This window comes from Saccopteryx bilineata, chromosome 6 (genome assembly GCF_036850765.1).
Source record: "Saccopteryx bilineata isolate mSacBil1 chromosome 6, mSacBil1_pri_phased_curated, whole genome shotgun sequence".
Taxonomy (NCBI): Eukaryota; Metazoa; Chordata; class Mammalia; order Chiroptera; family Emballonuridae; genus Saccopteryx; species Saccopteryx bilineata.
The window spans coordinates 14581834-14596574 of record NC_089495.1 but is presented as its reverse complement, the minus strand read 5'-3'; the positions used below and the strand labels follow the sequence as shown (position 1 = coordinate 14596574).

General features: G+C 46.1%; 1 protein-coding gene across 6 annotated transcripts in view; it reads left to right on the top strand.

Moving 5' to 3' along the window:
• Positions 1-14741, top strand: part of FAT1 (FAT atypical cadherin 1) — a 130836-nt gene that overhangs the window by 54557 nt on the left and 61538 nt on the right. For all 6 annotated transcript variants that reach the window (XM_066236063.1, XM_066236065.1, XM_066236067.1 and 3 more), the window contains exon 3: positions 3594-3908. In XM_066236063.1, coding sequence (XP_066092160.1) covers positions 3594-3908 — 315 coding nt within the window. The remainder of the gene's footprint in view (positions 1-3593; positions 3909-14741) is intronic.

The window sequence follows — 14741 nt, the reverse complement described above, 5'->3', positions numbered from 1 at the left end:
AAAGTGGGAAGAACACACACACACACACACACACACACACACACACACGACACACACACACACAAAATGTATGTAACATATCAGAAAGGTGGGTAGGATGTACAGCAAATTTATGCTGCCAGGTCGGTGCTGATGGTAAGAGTTTTGGATTGGAGTGACCGAGAAGTCCAGAATGGAAAGCTGCTGTTGAAAGCTCTGGCACTAAGACTTGGTAGGGGGCCAAGTCCTGTTAAACAAAGAAAATAGGAAAATTCCAGGAAGAAAGGTGTTCTGTGGCCATGGAAATCTGAGTCAGTTCAGTTATTTTTGGCAGTGAAGTGGCTACATGTATCTTTATTTTTGCCCTAGAAATTACTATGTTGAAGGCATTTTGCTCCACCCATGCGGGTCGGAGGGATGCTGACTTTTCCTGTTCAAGGACGATTTGAGTGAACAGCAACAGGAGCCATCAGTGCTGGGGAGGAGAAATCAGTTATTCATTGAAACCTTTATTTACATGAGGACCGCTTACAGAGAGAGCACCTAATCTTGTACCTTATGACCTTTGAAGAATCAGACTCTAGGAAAACAACATCAGTACATGTTTACTTAAATATGTGAACATTAATGAACCCCTTCTAGAAAAAAGTTTTGTTGCGAGCTGTATTTTCAGCTACACCTGGCCAAGCTCTTTTAACAATTACATTGTGTTTTTTTCTTCCTTCTGTCTAGTTTTTCCACTGTAGTCACATTTAAAATCAGTTTCCATAGTGACATCTGGTGGTGGTTTTGGAATCCTAGAGGGTGGTATGGTTGGAATGATAAACATTTTTACTTAATAGCTCCAGATTTTGGCTTCTTTCAATTTTTTCTTTGTATTAACAACTTTTCCTGAGAATGTCCTCATTGTATTCTTGAGATTGGAAAGCTAGGCATTTACTTCTGCAATGTTTCATTAGAGGGAAGACCCAATTCTTTGTAACCTGGCTGGGGAGTGCGTATCACAGGCTTGAGTAAACTTGTCTCGAAATATACAGTGCACTATAATGTATAGAATGGAATCCTTACCCTGCCTACTGCTTGTGCGTTGCAACATTGTGGTAGGAAAGGTCTCACTCCTGCGTTCTCCTCACTGCCTTTTTCTCTGACAGTACTGATACTCTTCTTGTCGTCTGCAGGCAGTTCACTGGGCTGCCTTGTCACCTAGTTGCATCCTATTGTCTCAGAAAGTGAAAGAGGAAATAGAAAATAGGAACAGAGATGGCAGAGAAAGAAGGGAAGGTATTTGAAGGCAGGAGGGCGACCTCAGAGTTGGTATTTGGATGTATATACATACCGAATAAGATGTGGCATGATTGTGGGTGTGTGTTACAGAGAAATGTATTTAAAACTAGAGCTTAAATGTGGATAGTTCTTGTTGGTCCCTTAGAGAATTGTGAATTTATAACCCGGTGTGTAAAAATAAAAAGTAGTTACTGAAAATTCAATGGTAGATAATCATGGAGTGAGTGAACAAAGGGCGTGGTAGAGTTTGAGAATGAACACAGTAGGTGGATTAATCCACGTCCAGTGACAGCTAGGAGCCTAGTTACTGTTGCTCCCTATATTAAAGGTACTAGTCAGAAGTCTTCATAACACAATTTTGAAAATTTGTCTCTCTTTTATGAATTGTGGGTAACTGCTGAAGTCACAGAAGAAGTCCATCCATAATGTGAGCTGTGGCTTTAGGAAGGACTGGGGACAGAAGTGTAGGAATAAGGACTTAGAGTGACCGAAAGAAGAAACACTCCTCTGGTGAGACATTTACATGTGCTGGTTGTCTCAGAAACCAGAGCTCCAGGATTCTGATGAGTCCCTGGTTAAGGAGGTACCTTGTTCTGGAGTCTGAAATCTGAATAATCAGCTCTCTGAAGTTGGGCAAATCATTTCAACTTGCTCTAAAAACAAGAGAGGTGCACTGAGGATTTCTGAGGGATCACCAGGCTTCCATTCTTGATTTCGAGAAGCGAAGGCTCGGTCTCTGGTCTTCTTCACAGGTTATGTAGGCTGTGTGTCGCCTTCCCTGGGCTTTTTTGCTCTTGCTAGATTCCAGCCGGGAGCTCAGTGTAGGGCTTCAGTCTGTACCTGGGCGTCACAGGGGGTGGTATCTTGTGACTGAACAGACATTAAAAGCAGAGCACAGAATAATGTTGCATGCGTATGCTGCCCACTCTATTCTTTCAGTATCTAGTGCTTAGATTGGAATCTGCCATTAGAAGGATGCTTGGGCCCCAGACCCTGAACCCCTGAACCCCTGGCCAAGCCAGTCCTTGGATCTTCTTCCCTTTGTTGTCCTCTAACTGTGGGAAGGACGCTTATTTCAGCTCTGAAATCTCCATGTGGCCTCTCACCACGGCTGTAGTCCCCTCCCCGCATGGCCCCCTAGCCTCCTTTATGCCGTGGGGCGTGGGGCAGCGATGGCGGTCTAGCCCAGCGGCTCTCAGTCGGCATGCTGCGGCTCACTGGGGTGCTGCAGGAACTGAGAACATGCCGCCCCGACTAGACAGCCAGGACCAGAGGGGTAGCGATGGCGGTCTAGCCCAGCGGCTCTCAGTCGGCGTGCTGCGGCTCACTGGGGTGCTGCAGGAACTGAGAACATGCCGCCCCGACTAGACAGCCAGGACCAGTGGACCTCTCTTCACTTAGATTGTCAAATAAAAAAGAAAATGACAACAGCCAACAAAACAGAAGCCTTCGGGTGTGAATGAATCAAAATTTTACCTATTTATTTTTTAGTGAATCAAAATTACACCTATATTTTTTTTGTCAGATTGGCGAAAATATAATGTGTTTTTGGTGTGCTGCAGAATTTTAGTAGTTAGTTTATGTGTGCCCGGAGATGAAAAAGGCTGAGCATCGCCGGTTTAAGGTGATTGAAAGAAACTGAAGGTTTCAGCACACACGAGACCCGAGCAGCCCCTCATCCGGGACTTTGCAAGGCTATCCTCTGCGTTTCTGAGCCGCTGTGGAGGGCGTGTCTGCCACACTTAGAGGCGCAGAGGAGTGTTGTCCAGCCTTTTCTGTAAACTGTAGCGGGGGTCACACGAGTGCCGCCTGGGGAGCAGGGGTGCTAGACTGGGCGGGGGGCTCAGATCTGGGCCCTGGCTCTGCTCTGTCTCTGGTTCCCTGATTGACATTTAGAAAAGTCAACCAATTTAAGCAACCATAAATGTCATCCTGAAAAGAGCCCAGTATTGGGCCAGTAGATAATCTTTTCGTATCCATTCGTCTCATTGAGACTTACACGAGATAACACTTGTAAAGTGCTTCCTAGACTGCCTGGCACCTAATACTAATAGTGACAAATGTGTTAATAGCCCATATGACGTGTCACGTCCCCTTCGAATCCTTAGGTGTGTAGGAGTTCATTTAATCAACCTCTGAGGAAGCTACGGCCATTATCTCCATTTCTAAGAAAGGAAACCGAGGCATAGAGTTTAGCTGACGTGGGCACACAGCTGGGGCGGGCACCTCAGCCCTCCTAACTCGGAGCTGCCGTTCAGGTTGGCACTTTCTCGGCGTGGCGGTGTCTGTTGTTGTTGACACGGCCCTCACGTTTGTCTTCCTTCTCTCAGGGGTCATCGAGACTTCAGATCGGCTGGACCGCGAGTCCACCTCCCACTACTGGCTGACGGTCTACGCCACCGACCAGGGGGTGGTGCCTCTGTCCTCCTTCGTCGAGATCTACGTCGAGGTGGAGGATGTCAACGACAATGCCCCGCAGACGTCCGAGCCCGTCTATTACCCAGAAGTCATGGAAAACTCCCCCAAGGACGTGTCCGTGGTCCAGATTGAGGCCTTTGACCCCGATTCCAGCTCGAGTGACAAGCTGACGTACAAAATCACAAGTGGAAATCCACAGGGGTTCTTTTCCATACACCCTAAAACAGGTACGTGTTAATCCTACCATACGAAATGTTCTTGTTTATACTCTCCTGATAGGGGAAAAATTTTAATAATTAATTTTCCACTTTTCATTAGTTTTTTTTTTTAATAAATCGTTTTTCTTTTGAGTTACTCACAACAAGTCTATTGCCAGATGAAAATTTAATCCAAATGTGCTTTCCTTTTGAATTTGCTTTTCTAAAGCTATTTTATGATTTTGCTCATTTGTAGAGTTTGACCTGCAGGTTAGAAAGCAAACATTGTTGTTTCAGTAATAGCTCCTCCTTTAGTGCTGCTCTGTCTTAAGCTTACTGCAAAGTTTTCTGCTGTGGAGCATTCCAGTTTTCTTAACTACGTTTTATGGAGACTATCAAGAGTTTATTTCTCAATTCGCGGTAGGTGATTTTTTTGGTACGTCGTTTGGAATTTTCCCTTGGAGTAGTGCTGCGTCTCCGCAGGCAGCAGGGATTAGGATTAAACTAGTTTCCAATTAAGAGCCGCTGCTTTCTTGAACTGATAGTCAAGTGTTTCTTCGGTTCTCTCCCCTGAGTGTCCGGCCCTGCTTCTAAGCAGATAGCTTCCTGATACCAAAATCCTCTTCCAAAATCCTGACACATTTCTAATCTTTGTTCTTTTACACTGGACAGTGCATCTACTTTTCTCTTAGTCCTTGGTCCGAGATTTATAGAAATTTCAAAGGCGAGTTTCAGAGCCAAGAAACTGAGAGCGAGGGCAGCAGATACCGCGGCCCCGAGAGACCGTGAGACCCAGAAGTTAGAGCCCCGAGTTCTAATTCGAGAACCTAACTGCTCCCTTTTTAAAAGCATTTGCTGTGTTTGACTTGAAACTGTTTTCATGTGGTCCATCTTTTAGATGAGGTTAACTTTTGTGTTGAAGAGACAGGCAAGAAAGCCATAAATGGCCTTTCGAATATCTGAGCAAATATAGGTCTGGACATAATGTATATTTCAGAAGGGAAAGAGAGAAGAAACTTAAGGCAATTCTCTATGTTAGAGCTATTCTGAGGAGCCTTGAAACCTTCGTTACCTCTCTCTGGGGCCCCTGGACTACTGATCTCACTGCTGTGTTGTGTCTTGTGGAAATGTGGGTAGTGTGGCATGCCACCCCCTTCGCATCCCCGTGTCCTGACAGCTCTCGGGAAGAGCTGTCTGCAGAGACTTCTGTATCATCGGGGAGACGAGACCCCCTCCAGGACCCACGGCCGGCTCCCGCAGTCCGGGTGGGAAGCACATGCATCCTGCTGATGCGACAGTGGAAAATTCATGAGGACTGCAGCGAGGTTTTATTTTCTCCTGCATTGAAGGCAGGTAACAGCGGAGAACGGTTAGTGCACAGGAATCTTTGTTGTGAAGTATTTTACAGACTGGATGCTTAGGAAAGAAGTCTGACCACTCCATGAATCACCTGATGCCACTTCAGATCAGGAAACAACCTTATTTTAGCCTGGGCATTGTTAAAGAGTAGAGTAAATAGAGCTTCACAAGGTCTGTGTCTAGGGGACTCTATTCTCTCAGCTCAGCAGAAAGCTTGGGCATGATCCTTGGTCCACAGTGGAATGCTTCAAGCCCAAGTGTCCATCAGTGCGTGCGTAGATTAAAAAGTTGTACATCTGCACAGTGAACTACTACAAGGCAGCATAGGTGAAATAGGACAGAGAGGTACAGTGATTGAGCAAAGAAAGGACAAACCCCCCTCCCCCCCCAGAGAAACAACTCATGGACAGGGACAACAGTGTGGTTGATGGGGGAAGACTCGAGCTGGGGGTGACACACAGCACAGTGTGCAGGGACGTGGTGTAGAACCAGGCACCTGAAACCTGTAGAATTTGGTTAACCAGTGTCACCCATATGAATTCAATTTTTTTTTTTCAGAGATGGAGAGACAGAGAGGAATAGATAGGGACAGATAGACAGGAACGGAGAGATAAGAAGCATCAATCATCACTTTTCGTTGCGACACCTTAGTTCATTGATTGCTTTCTCATATGTGCCTCAACTGTGGGCCTTCAGCAGACCGAGGAACCGCTTTCTCAAGCCAGCGACCTTGGGTCCAAGTTGGTGAGCCTTGCTCAAACCAGATGAGTCCACGCTCAAGCTGGCAACCTCGGGGTCTCGAACCTGGGTCCTCCGCATCCCAGTCTGACGCTCTATCCACTGTGCCACCGCCTGGTCAGGCGAATTCAATTTTTTTAAGAAAAGTATATGCCTTTCTCAAAACTTATGAAGCAGACTTGTTTTAATAGGGAGGTCAGTGTTGTGGGGGCCAGATTGTGAAAGCTGAGGAGAGACGGCCGAGTGGAGGAGGTTCCCGTGGCGGACGGACCCAGAGCACCACCTGGAGTCCCCACATCATGTTACTCAGTAATTAATGACCAAGTGAGAGAGTTGCTGGGCTGGAAATCAAGGGGGCTGGGCAGTCGTGAGGCTTTCCCTCGGGGATCCTGGGGAAAAGTGGCTGCCAGGCCCTTCCGTGTTGTGATTAGTGACGAGTGTTTCTGCACACTGTTAAAGCGCCTGCGTGCAGACTCAGAGCACTCAGACGTTTATGGGGAAGATGCCGTAGCCTCTCACTTGCGTATGTTACATGCGCTCCATTAACTAGACAGACGATAATGTATTTGTGCATCCCTTTTGGATAAACAGATCTGATGAGGTAAAATGCGGCTGCCATGCTCCTCAGCGGCGGTGATAAATTTGGGGCCCTGGTGATGGATTGTCCAGCAGGCGAGAGAAAGCCCTCAGCCATCGCCTGCAGATCATGTTGATGTGTCAGGTGTGTGCTGAGCGTCGGCCCTCTATACAGCACGTGACGAGAGGCTTTGAAAGCTGGAGTCCGTGTGGGTGAAGGGGCAGAGAGAAGCAGGTGGGTCTGAGATGGCGTGCGACAGGCTAGGCTCCGTTACACGCGCCCGGGGCAGGGGTGGCCAGCACGCTCCTGAGGAGGACGGAGTCCGCTCGGAACATTCTGTATAAACAAATCCATTGACCTCACTAAGTCATTTTCTCTCCCTTTGTCCTAATATGGCAAAATACATATTTTTTTCAAAAACAGAATAAGAAAACTTTCTAGGGCTAGATTTGGTATTCTGAATTTGGGGTTCTAAATGACAAGTTTGAATGAAAATGTTTTTCATGGTTTTTTTTTTTTTTTTTTTTTTAATCTTTTAGCCAAAGTTTTTGTGCTTGATTTTGGTGCCAGGAGCAGTCTGTTTTCATTTTAGATGGGTCTTACCCTATTTATTATAAGTTGAATGGTGGGGCTTTTTTCTTTTTCAGGCAGAAGGGACTTGGTCCATCCCTTTTCTGATACCTACACTTTTGTTGACACCAGAACTTTTTGTAACCTTTTTCTGTTTGTTAGATTGTGTCCAGTATCAGTCAGGGTCAATTTGCTTCTTTGCGTATAAATCATACAGTTGCTCAGGAGGGAGACGGATAAAAGCGTGGAATGTCGGGTTGTCTGCGCCGTCAGGGGCCCGGCCCCCGCGGACAGATGCGTCACAGCTGCGTTGGTGGTGTGTCAAGGACGGCGAGGAAGGGGAGCCCCGAACAATGGGGACCAGTGTGTGCTTCCCAGGTTTCATTGTGAGCAGTAACCCCGGGAAACTGAAATGACCCTAGCAAAACGTCTTTGTATAGTCAATGTTACCAGTTTGAACTTTTGAGGAGTGATATGCAACTTGTCGTTCGCAGATAATTTTGAAGTGTTCAACTTTAGAAAAAGACCGTGGTTTTATTCTCTTATCTGTATGTTTGGTATTTTCCATGTTTAGGACACAAAGCAAGTATTGCTTTTTATTTTTGGAAAGGTTTTTATTGCAGCGTCATCGACAGACAGTACATTGCTCAGGAAGTCTACCATTTGATAAGCTTTGACATAGCTAGAAAACTGGGAAGCCGTGCGGTGAACATACTCATCGCTCTCAGAAGTTTCCCCTTCCTCTCTGCCCCATCCCTGGGCCACCCCTGCTCTGCCCTTTGTCTCTGTGTATTACTCTGCACTTCTTAAAGTTTTAATAAATGGACACATATGGTCTGTACCCTTTTTTAGTGGTCAGGCTTCTTGCACTTGGCATATTTACTTGGAGATTCCCGCATGTTGTAGTGAGTACCAGCGTTAGTATGTTCCCTTCACTGCTGTGTATGCCGTGTGTAGGTATTCTGCCGTTTGTTTATGTGGTCACCTGTTGATGAATTTCTGTATTCTGGCCACAGTTTGGTTATTACAGATAAAGTTACCATGCACATTTGAGAGTAAGGCTGTGTGGATTTCACCTGGGAGTGAGTAACTGGCTGGAAACTCTCAAGGCTGGGGGGGGGGTGTCTCACCTTTGTTTCCCTCCCCATCTTTCTTTGACCATCTAGTGTCCTGTAAACCATTGGTCCCCAACACCCAGGCTGCAGACACTTACCGGTCTGTGGGCCATTTGGTACCGGTCCGCAGAGAAAGAATAAATAACTTACAATATTTCCGTTTTATTTATATTTAAGTCTGAACAATATTTTATTTTTTAAAAATGACCAGAGTCTCTCTGTTACATCCGTCTAAGACTCACTCTTGATGCTTGTCTCAGTCACGTGATACATTTATCCGTCCCACCCTAAAGGCCGGTCCGTGAAAATATTTTCTGACATTAAACCGGTCCGTGGCCCAAAAAAGGTTGGGGACCACTGCTGTAAACTGTTATTTCATTTATTTTGTCTGGTATTTTGTTTGTTTCATGATAGAAGGTGAATCCAAGCCCCTGGCTAGAAGTAGAGGTTCAACTCTTGCTTTTTTTTTTTTTCTGAAGTGAGAAGTGGGGAGGCAGAGAGACAGACTCCCTTTCTCATGTACCCAACCTGGATCCACCCGGCACGCCCACCGCCCACTAGGGGGTGATGCTCTGCCCATCTGGGGCGTTGCTCTGTTGTAGCCAGAGCCACTCTAGCAACTGAGGTGAAGGCTATGGAGCCATCCTCAGCGCCCAGGCCAACTTTGCTCCAATGAAGTCTTGACTGCGGGAGGAGAAGAGAGAGATGGAGAGGAAGGAGAGGGGGAAAGGTGGAGAAGCAGAAGGGTGCTTCTCTTGTATGCCCTGATGGGGAATCGAACCCGGGACTTCCCCATGTCAGGCCAACACTCTACCGCTGAGCCAACTGGCCAGGGCCCAACTATTGCTTTTTAATCTTAAAAAAGAGTGCTTATTTAATTTTAGAACTGCTGTAAGTATGTATATACTGTTAAAATCTGATTTAATTCATAGTGTGAACCTTACCAAAGATTTTTTGTTGTTTGTTTTTAAGGAGTAAGAGTTGAATTTCTTGATTTATTTCAAAGTAGAATTTAGCACATCCTGGATACGTAGAAACATAAATCACGATACACTTTCATCAGTAAAATTATGTCACTGTGGTGAACCTAAAGCCCAGAATGGTGTGGGTATCCTCAAGTTCCTCACAATGCCATTCATTATCAATACAGTCTGCTTACCAAGACCAGAAAGTATAAATAGATATACGTTTGAAGGTGTGTGTGTGGGCGCGGGTGAGTGGGTGTTTAACATGCTTCATAAATTACATTACTTGTTAGAAATAGGTAATGCATTCAACATTCTACAAAATTCAAAAGGAAGAAGAAGATACTCATGGGAATTTTTGCTCCTGTTCAGTTAGTTCCCCAGACACTCAGTTTTCTTCCTTAACATATTTGCTGTATCATATTCTCTGTATTCTTGATGCTCTGGTGTCTGGAACCCGTACTCACTGGTTAAATCTGCTGCTCCCAGGGCCAGATGATTCTTAGAGACAGCAAATTACCTCCTTCAGATGCACACTGGCCAGCGCAGACCCCATTCTGGGAGCCACCCCTTGATCAGGCCGCATCCGCCTGCCCGCATCGCCCTGGTCCCGTACCAGACAGCTAGGGGCAGCCCCGTGCTCCAGGGCCCACTGAACTCTTTCTGGTCAGCCGGTGCTGAGCCCGCCCTGCCGCTTTGCCGTGGCGGGCCTGTGGAAACCACGGGAAAACCTCAATCTCTGCTCTCTCCTCGCTCTGCTGCTTCCTGAGCGGCCCTGGGGCAGCCACCTTGGCCTGTGTCATGTGGCCTGGCGTGCTCCTCCTCTTGGGGATTGTAACAAAGTGGCTTTTCAGTGACAATTGTCTCCTGACCTGTTGGCCTCTCCATACGCGAATAATACAGTGTGTCTGTAAAGTCATGGTGCACTTTGGACTGGTCACAGGAAAGCAACAAAAGACGATAGGAATGTGAAATCTGCACCAAATAAAAGGAAAACTCTCCCAGTTTCATACCTATTCAGTGCAGTTGTATGTGGGCTCACACACAGATTTTTTAGGGCTCCTTAGGTAGCTATCCTGTATAGCCTCTACAGACTCGTCACTGACTGATGGCCTACCAGAACGGGGTTTCTCCACCAAACTGCCGGTTTCCTTCAACTGCTTATCCCATCGAGTAATGTGATTCCTGTGTGGTGGCGCTTCATTATAAACACGACGATATTCACATTGCACTTTGGTCACGGATTTGAATTTAGCGAGCCACAGAACACACTGAACTTTCCTCTGTACTGTCCACATCTCCACTGGCATGGTTGTGGGCTGCTTCATTGTATACACGGTGTTACGTCATCATCTGCACATGCACACATGCTGCCACATCATCTTACAGAAACTGGGAGGGTTTTCCTTTTATTTGGTGCAGATTTCACATTTCTGTTGTCTTTTGTTGCTTTCCTGTGACCGGTCAGAAGTGCCCCAGGACTTTGCGGACACACTGTAATAAAGCGTATTTAAAGTGCTTTGAAGCAGGTAGTGTCTGCAGTTTCCTTCACTGGTGTACATGCCAGTAAGAATACATTTTTAAATTTCTCAACCCAGGTGGCAGTGTACTTGCCACCCACGGTGATGTGCGTCCTGGGTTTCTCCCTGACAGTCTCAGACACCCTGCTGGAGTGACAGGACTTTCTCATCGTCGCTGATGGGCTCGTCCCATCATTATAGACATATCTGTGCATAGCCATGTCCCTTTCACTACTCAGGTCCCTGGTCCACTGATTTTGCACCATCTAATAAAGATGTATTTTTTTTAACATCTTCTCATTTATTGATTACCTCTCCCTGTTTTTTGGAACGGGCATACTGACAGAATGTGTGTGTGTGTGTTTTTTTTTATGGTTAAAAATACATTCATCAGAAGTGTATGTTAGGTAAAAATAGAGGCATCCATTTTGCATGTATGTTATGTGACTTCTGTGCGTCAGCAGAGCATCTTAATGGGGGTTAGGCTCTTTGACAGCGATGGATCTATTTCTGTCAGCTTAACAGAAATTTTAAATGATTTAAAAAAGATTTTGAAGCTGATTCAGCTTACTCTGCCCTTCACCTTTTTTTTTTTTTTAAATCAGTTCTGTAGTTATATTTCTTATATGTTGGGGGCTGACCTTCACGCTGAATGCCTGGTCCCTGCTGTTGGATCTGCAGCCCAGGGTCTGTCCGCATCTTGCAGCTCTTGCTGGCTCTCACGTGGCGCTGATTTCCCGCGGGCGTCTCATCCCTGTCACCCTTGAGAACTGAGCTTTGGCAAGACAGCCAAAGAGAAACCAGCAACCCTCGGTTTCCTTTTTATGCTCCCCTCTGCCTTCTCCGATATTCCCTGTACCGCTCTTCCACCATCCTGCAATCCCTTGACCTCACGTTTAGCTCTGGCTGGGACAAAACTTTCGTTAGGAGTCGGGGCGGGGCGGGGGGTGAGAAGTGTAGAAATGTAGCTTTTGTGTATTGTGCTCTGTATGTCACCAGCAACCTCACAACCTCACACACTGAATCTTTACAAGAAACCCTGTGAGATGAGTAGCGACGACAGATGCCAAGAGTCTGTCTTTCCCGTTTTACAAATATTTATATAAATAATTGTGACTTCAGTGAGGCTAAGGCCACCTGGTGGTGGCAGCCAGCAAGTATGAATTTCCCAACTGCTGCTCTGAGTGCACCTTCTCAGGTTCACGCTCTGCGCCTCCAGGTTTGCTGTGAGAACGTGGTGTGGGAGCCAGTCCTTCTGGTCTTTGTATTAGGAATTCCTGCGTTATGGAATGGCGGCTTCTTAGGCTGTTATTTCTGTGATATCTTCTGACCAAAAATAACAGTGCTTCAAAATAACACTGGATGTTTAAACTTAGCTTTATTAACTATGTGCTGACTGGATCATGATGCTTTTTCTGTAAAGAGCCAGGTGGTCGCTGTTTTGCAGGTCATACCTCCGCCGTCACTGTGGAGCAAAAGCAGTCATGGCCAGTAGGGAAGTGACTGCGCACCGCCGTGTTCCCATCGAACTATTTATGGACATTTATTTTGAACTTCGTGGATTAGTCTGCGGGCCACACAAAATTGTTCGGCGGGCCGCATGCAGCCTGCGGGCCACGAGTTTGAGACCCCTGCATTAGACGATAAAATATTTCCAGGTTTTGAACATTTACACCCTTCTTTGTGCTGGCCTATCCTTAATGGAATACGCCAGCTCTCGCAGAGCCTGTGTGGATATTTACCAAACGTTTGCTATCTTCTCCATTTTTTTTTCCATTCCCTTATTCTGATTTGAGAGAGTAAGGCTGAAATACAAAGTTCTAGCTTCTAATGTTTTGTAGAGAACAACTTTATTCAGTGCCTGTTTTGTTTATTTCTTTACATGTGGGATGGAATATTGAATATAGAATTATTTTATGTTCAATATCAGCAATGTTATTTGATTGCAGATAGATTGGTTGTACACACACACACACACACACACAGTTTGTATGTAGCAATTCCTAATGCAAGGTAAACCATAAAATGCTACAGTAGCTAATAGGTATCCTCATCCATGTTCTAATCCAGTATCACATTATAACTATTTTATCCTCAAAGTAAACAGCTTTGTATTGTGGCTGGAAGGGAGGCTGGGCGAAGTGCAATAGGAAATGGCTACAGCTGCAAATGACTTCCAAGGGTTTCCGGTAACATTTGATGGCTGCAGAGGAAGGAAGCAGAGGGCCAGTGGCTTCACAATGGCCGGAATTCATTTGCAAAAAGAGAAGTTTACCGATTTGTGATTTGTAGTCTTTTCCCAAAGATATGCAAATATCATAAGAAAGAAATCTATAGATATTTTTTTACTTGTTCTCCTGGTAATTTTTTTTTTAATTTTAGAGTGAAGTGTGTTATCCTAAAAGCCTGAAAGAAGTCAAATTTTATTCAATGCCTTTTCTACACCAGTTGAAATGATGATATTCTTTCCTCCTAAAATCTGTTAAGGTTGAATCTGTAGGATTCAAATAGTATTCTGTCTTTTCTAACATGTTGTTAATATGGAATTAACCTGAAAAATGAGTTGAGTTTCTCTCTCTGCTATCCTGGTGTTTCTAGGAATGGTGAAGGCCATTGCCAATAAGTCATATTTGGCTTTTGATCTTATGTTTACCTTAGGTTTTAATGGCATCAGTTTCCAACAAGAAACCTCTACTGAGGTAGAAAAGAAGTCTGGAGATTTCTGGGTATAAATTCCTGCTCAGCCACTGTCTGTGTGACTTCAGTCATTTGATCTGTGTTGTTAGGGCTTTCCAAGGGACTCCAAAAGTTTGAACTACATGAGATCCGAGCTCCTTTCCAGACTGGCCCGGGCTGTGAATAGAATTCCATTTTTGGCTCCGCGCCTAATCCAGCCGGCACCAGGACTGCGGTGGCGAACAATAGCTGCTCAGAGGGCCGCAGCTGCCCGGGAGCTCTCGGCGGGCGGTGCACAGACGCAGCCTCAGAGTGGCACCTCATGGAGACCCCGCAGCGCTGGGGAGTATCTGAGCTCCTGCTCTGAGCTCCGAGGGCATGGACGTTGAGAGATAACTGTCGGAAAAATTGCACCTTTGCTTTTGTCCTATAAAGCAGTCAGTATTTTTAGAACAGGGCCAGGCAGAGCGAAGCCTGGCCTCCCTGCCTGTTCTTTCTTGCAGGCCTGCTCTGCCTTTATTTTCGGGGTGGATGCTGGTCTTGTCTGGGCTTCCCGTTCAGGCGCTTAAGGGCCAGGACCACCCCGTTTCCATTTATCGTAACAACCAGGAACCAACACAGTGCTGAACGTGCAGGTGCTGTTAAGTATTGCACGTAACTTTCCAGTTGATTGATACAGATTTTAAATTTTTTTTTTTTTACAGAGGCAGAGATAGACAGGGACAGACAGACAGGAACGGAGAGAGAGAAGCATCAATCATCAGCTTCTTGTTGCGCGTTGCGACTTCTTAGTTGTTCATTGATTGCTTTCTCATATGTGCCTTGACCGCAGGCCTTCAGCAGACCGAGTAACCCCCTGCTGGAGCCAGCGACCTTGGGTCCAAGCTGGTGAGCTCTTTGCTCAAGCCAGATGAGTCCGCGCTCAAGCTGGCGACCTCGGGGTCTCGAACCTGGGTCCTTCCGCATCCCAGTCCGACGCTCCATCCACTGCGCCACCACCTGGTCAGGCTGATACAGATTTTAAAAATTAGCGAAAGTGATGTGATTTCCATTTCACCTGTTGGAAGAGAAGGCTTAAGACGTTTGACTGGGACGGCGCTGTCCTTGGTTAGTTCCCGCCCCCCTGCTGCCTGCGGTGCTCTCCGCTCCATCCGCCCCTGCAGCTCAGGGCTCCAGCCGGGGACCCTGTGTGCACTGCAGTCCACAGCCTTGTTCTCGGAACAGTGATTACCTTTGCATTATGGACATGTTTGCCCGTCTTACCTTATTCTCTCTCTCAGAACTCCCAAATAAAAAGGTGTATTACATTTCTAAGGCTAATGTAACAAATTGCCACAAACTGG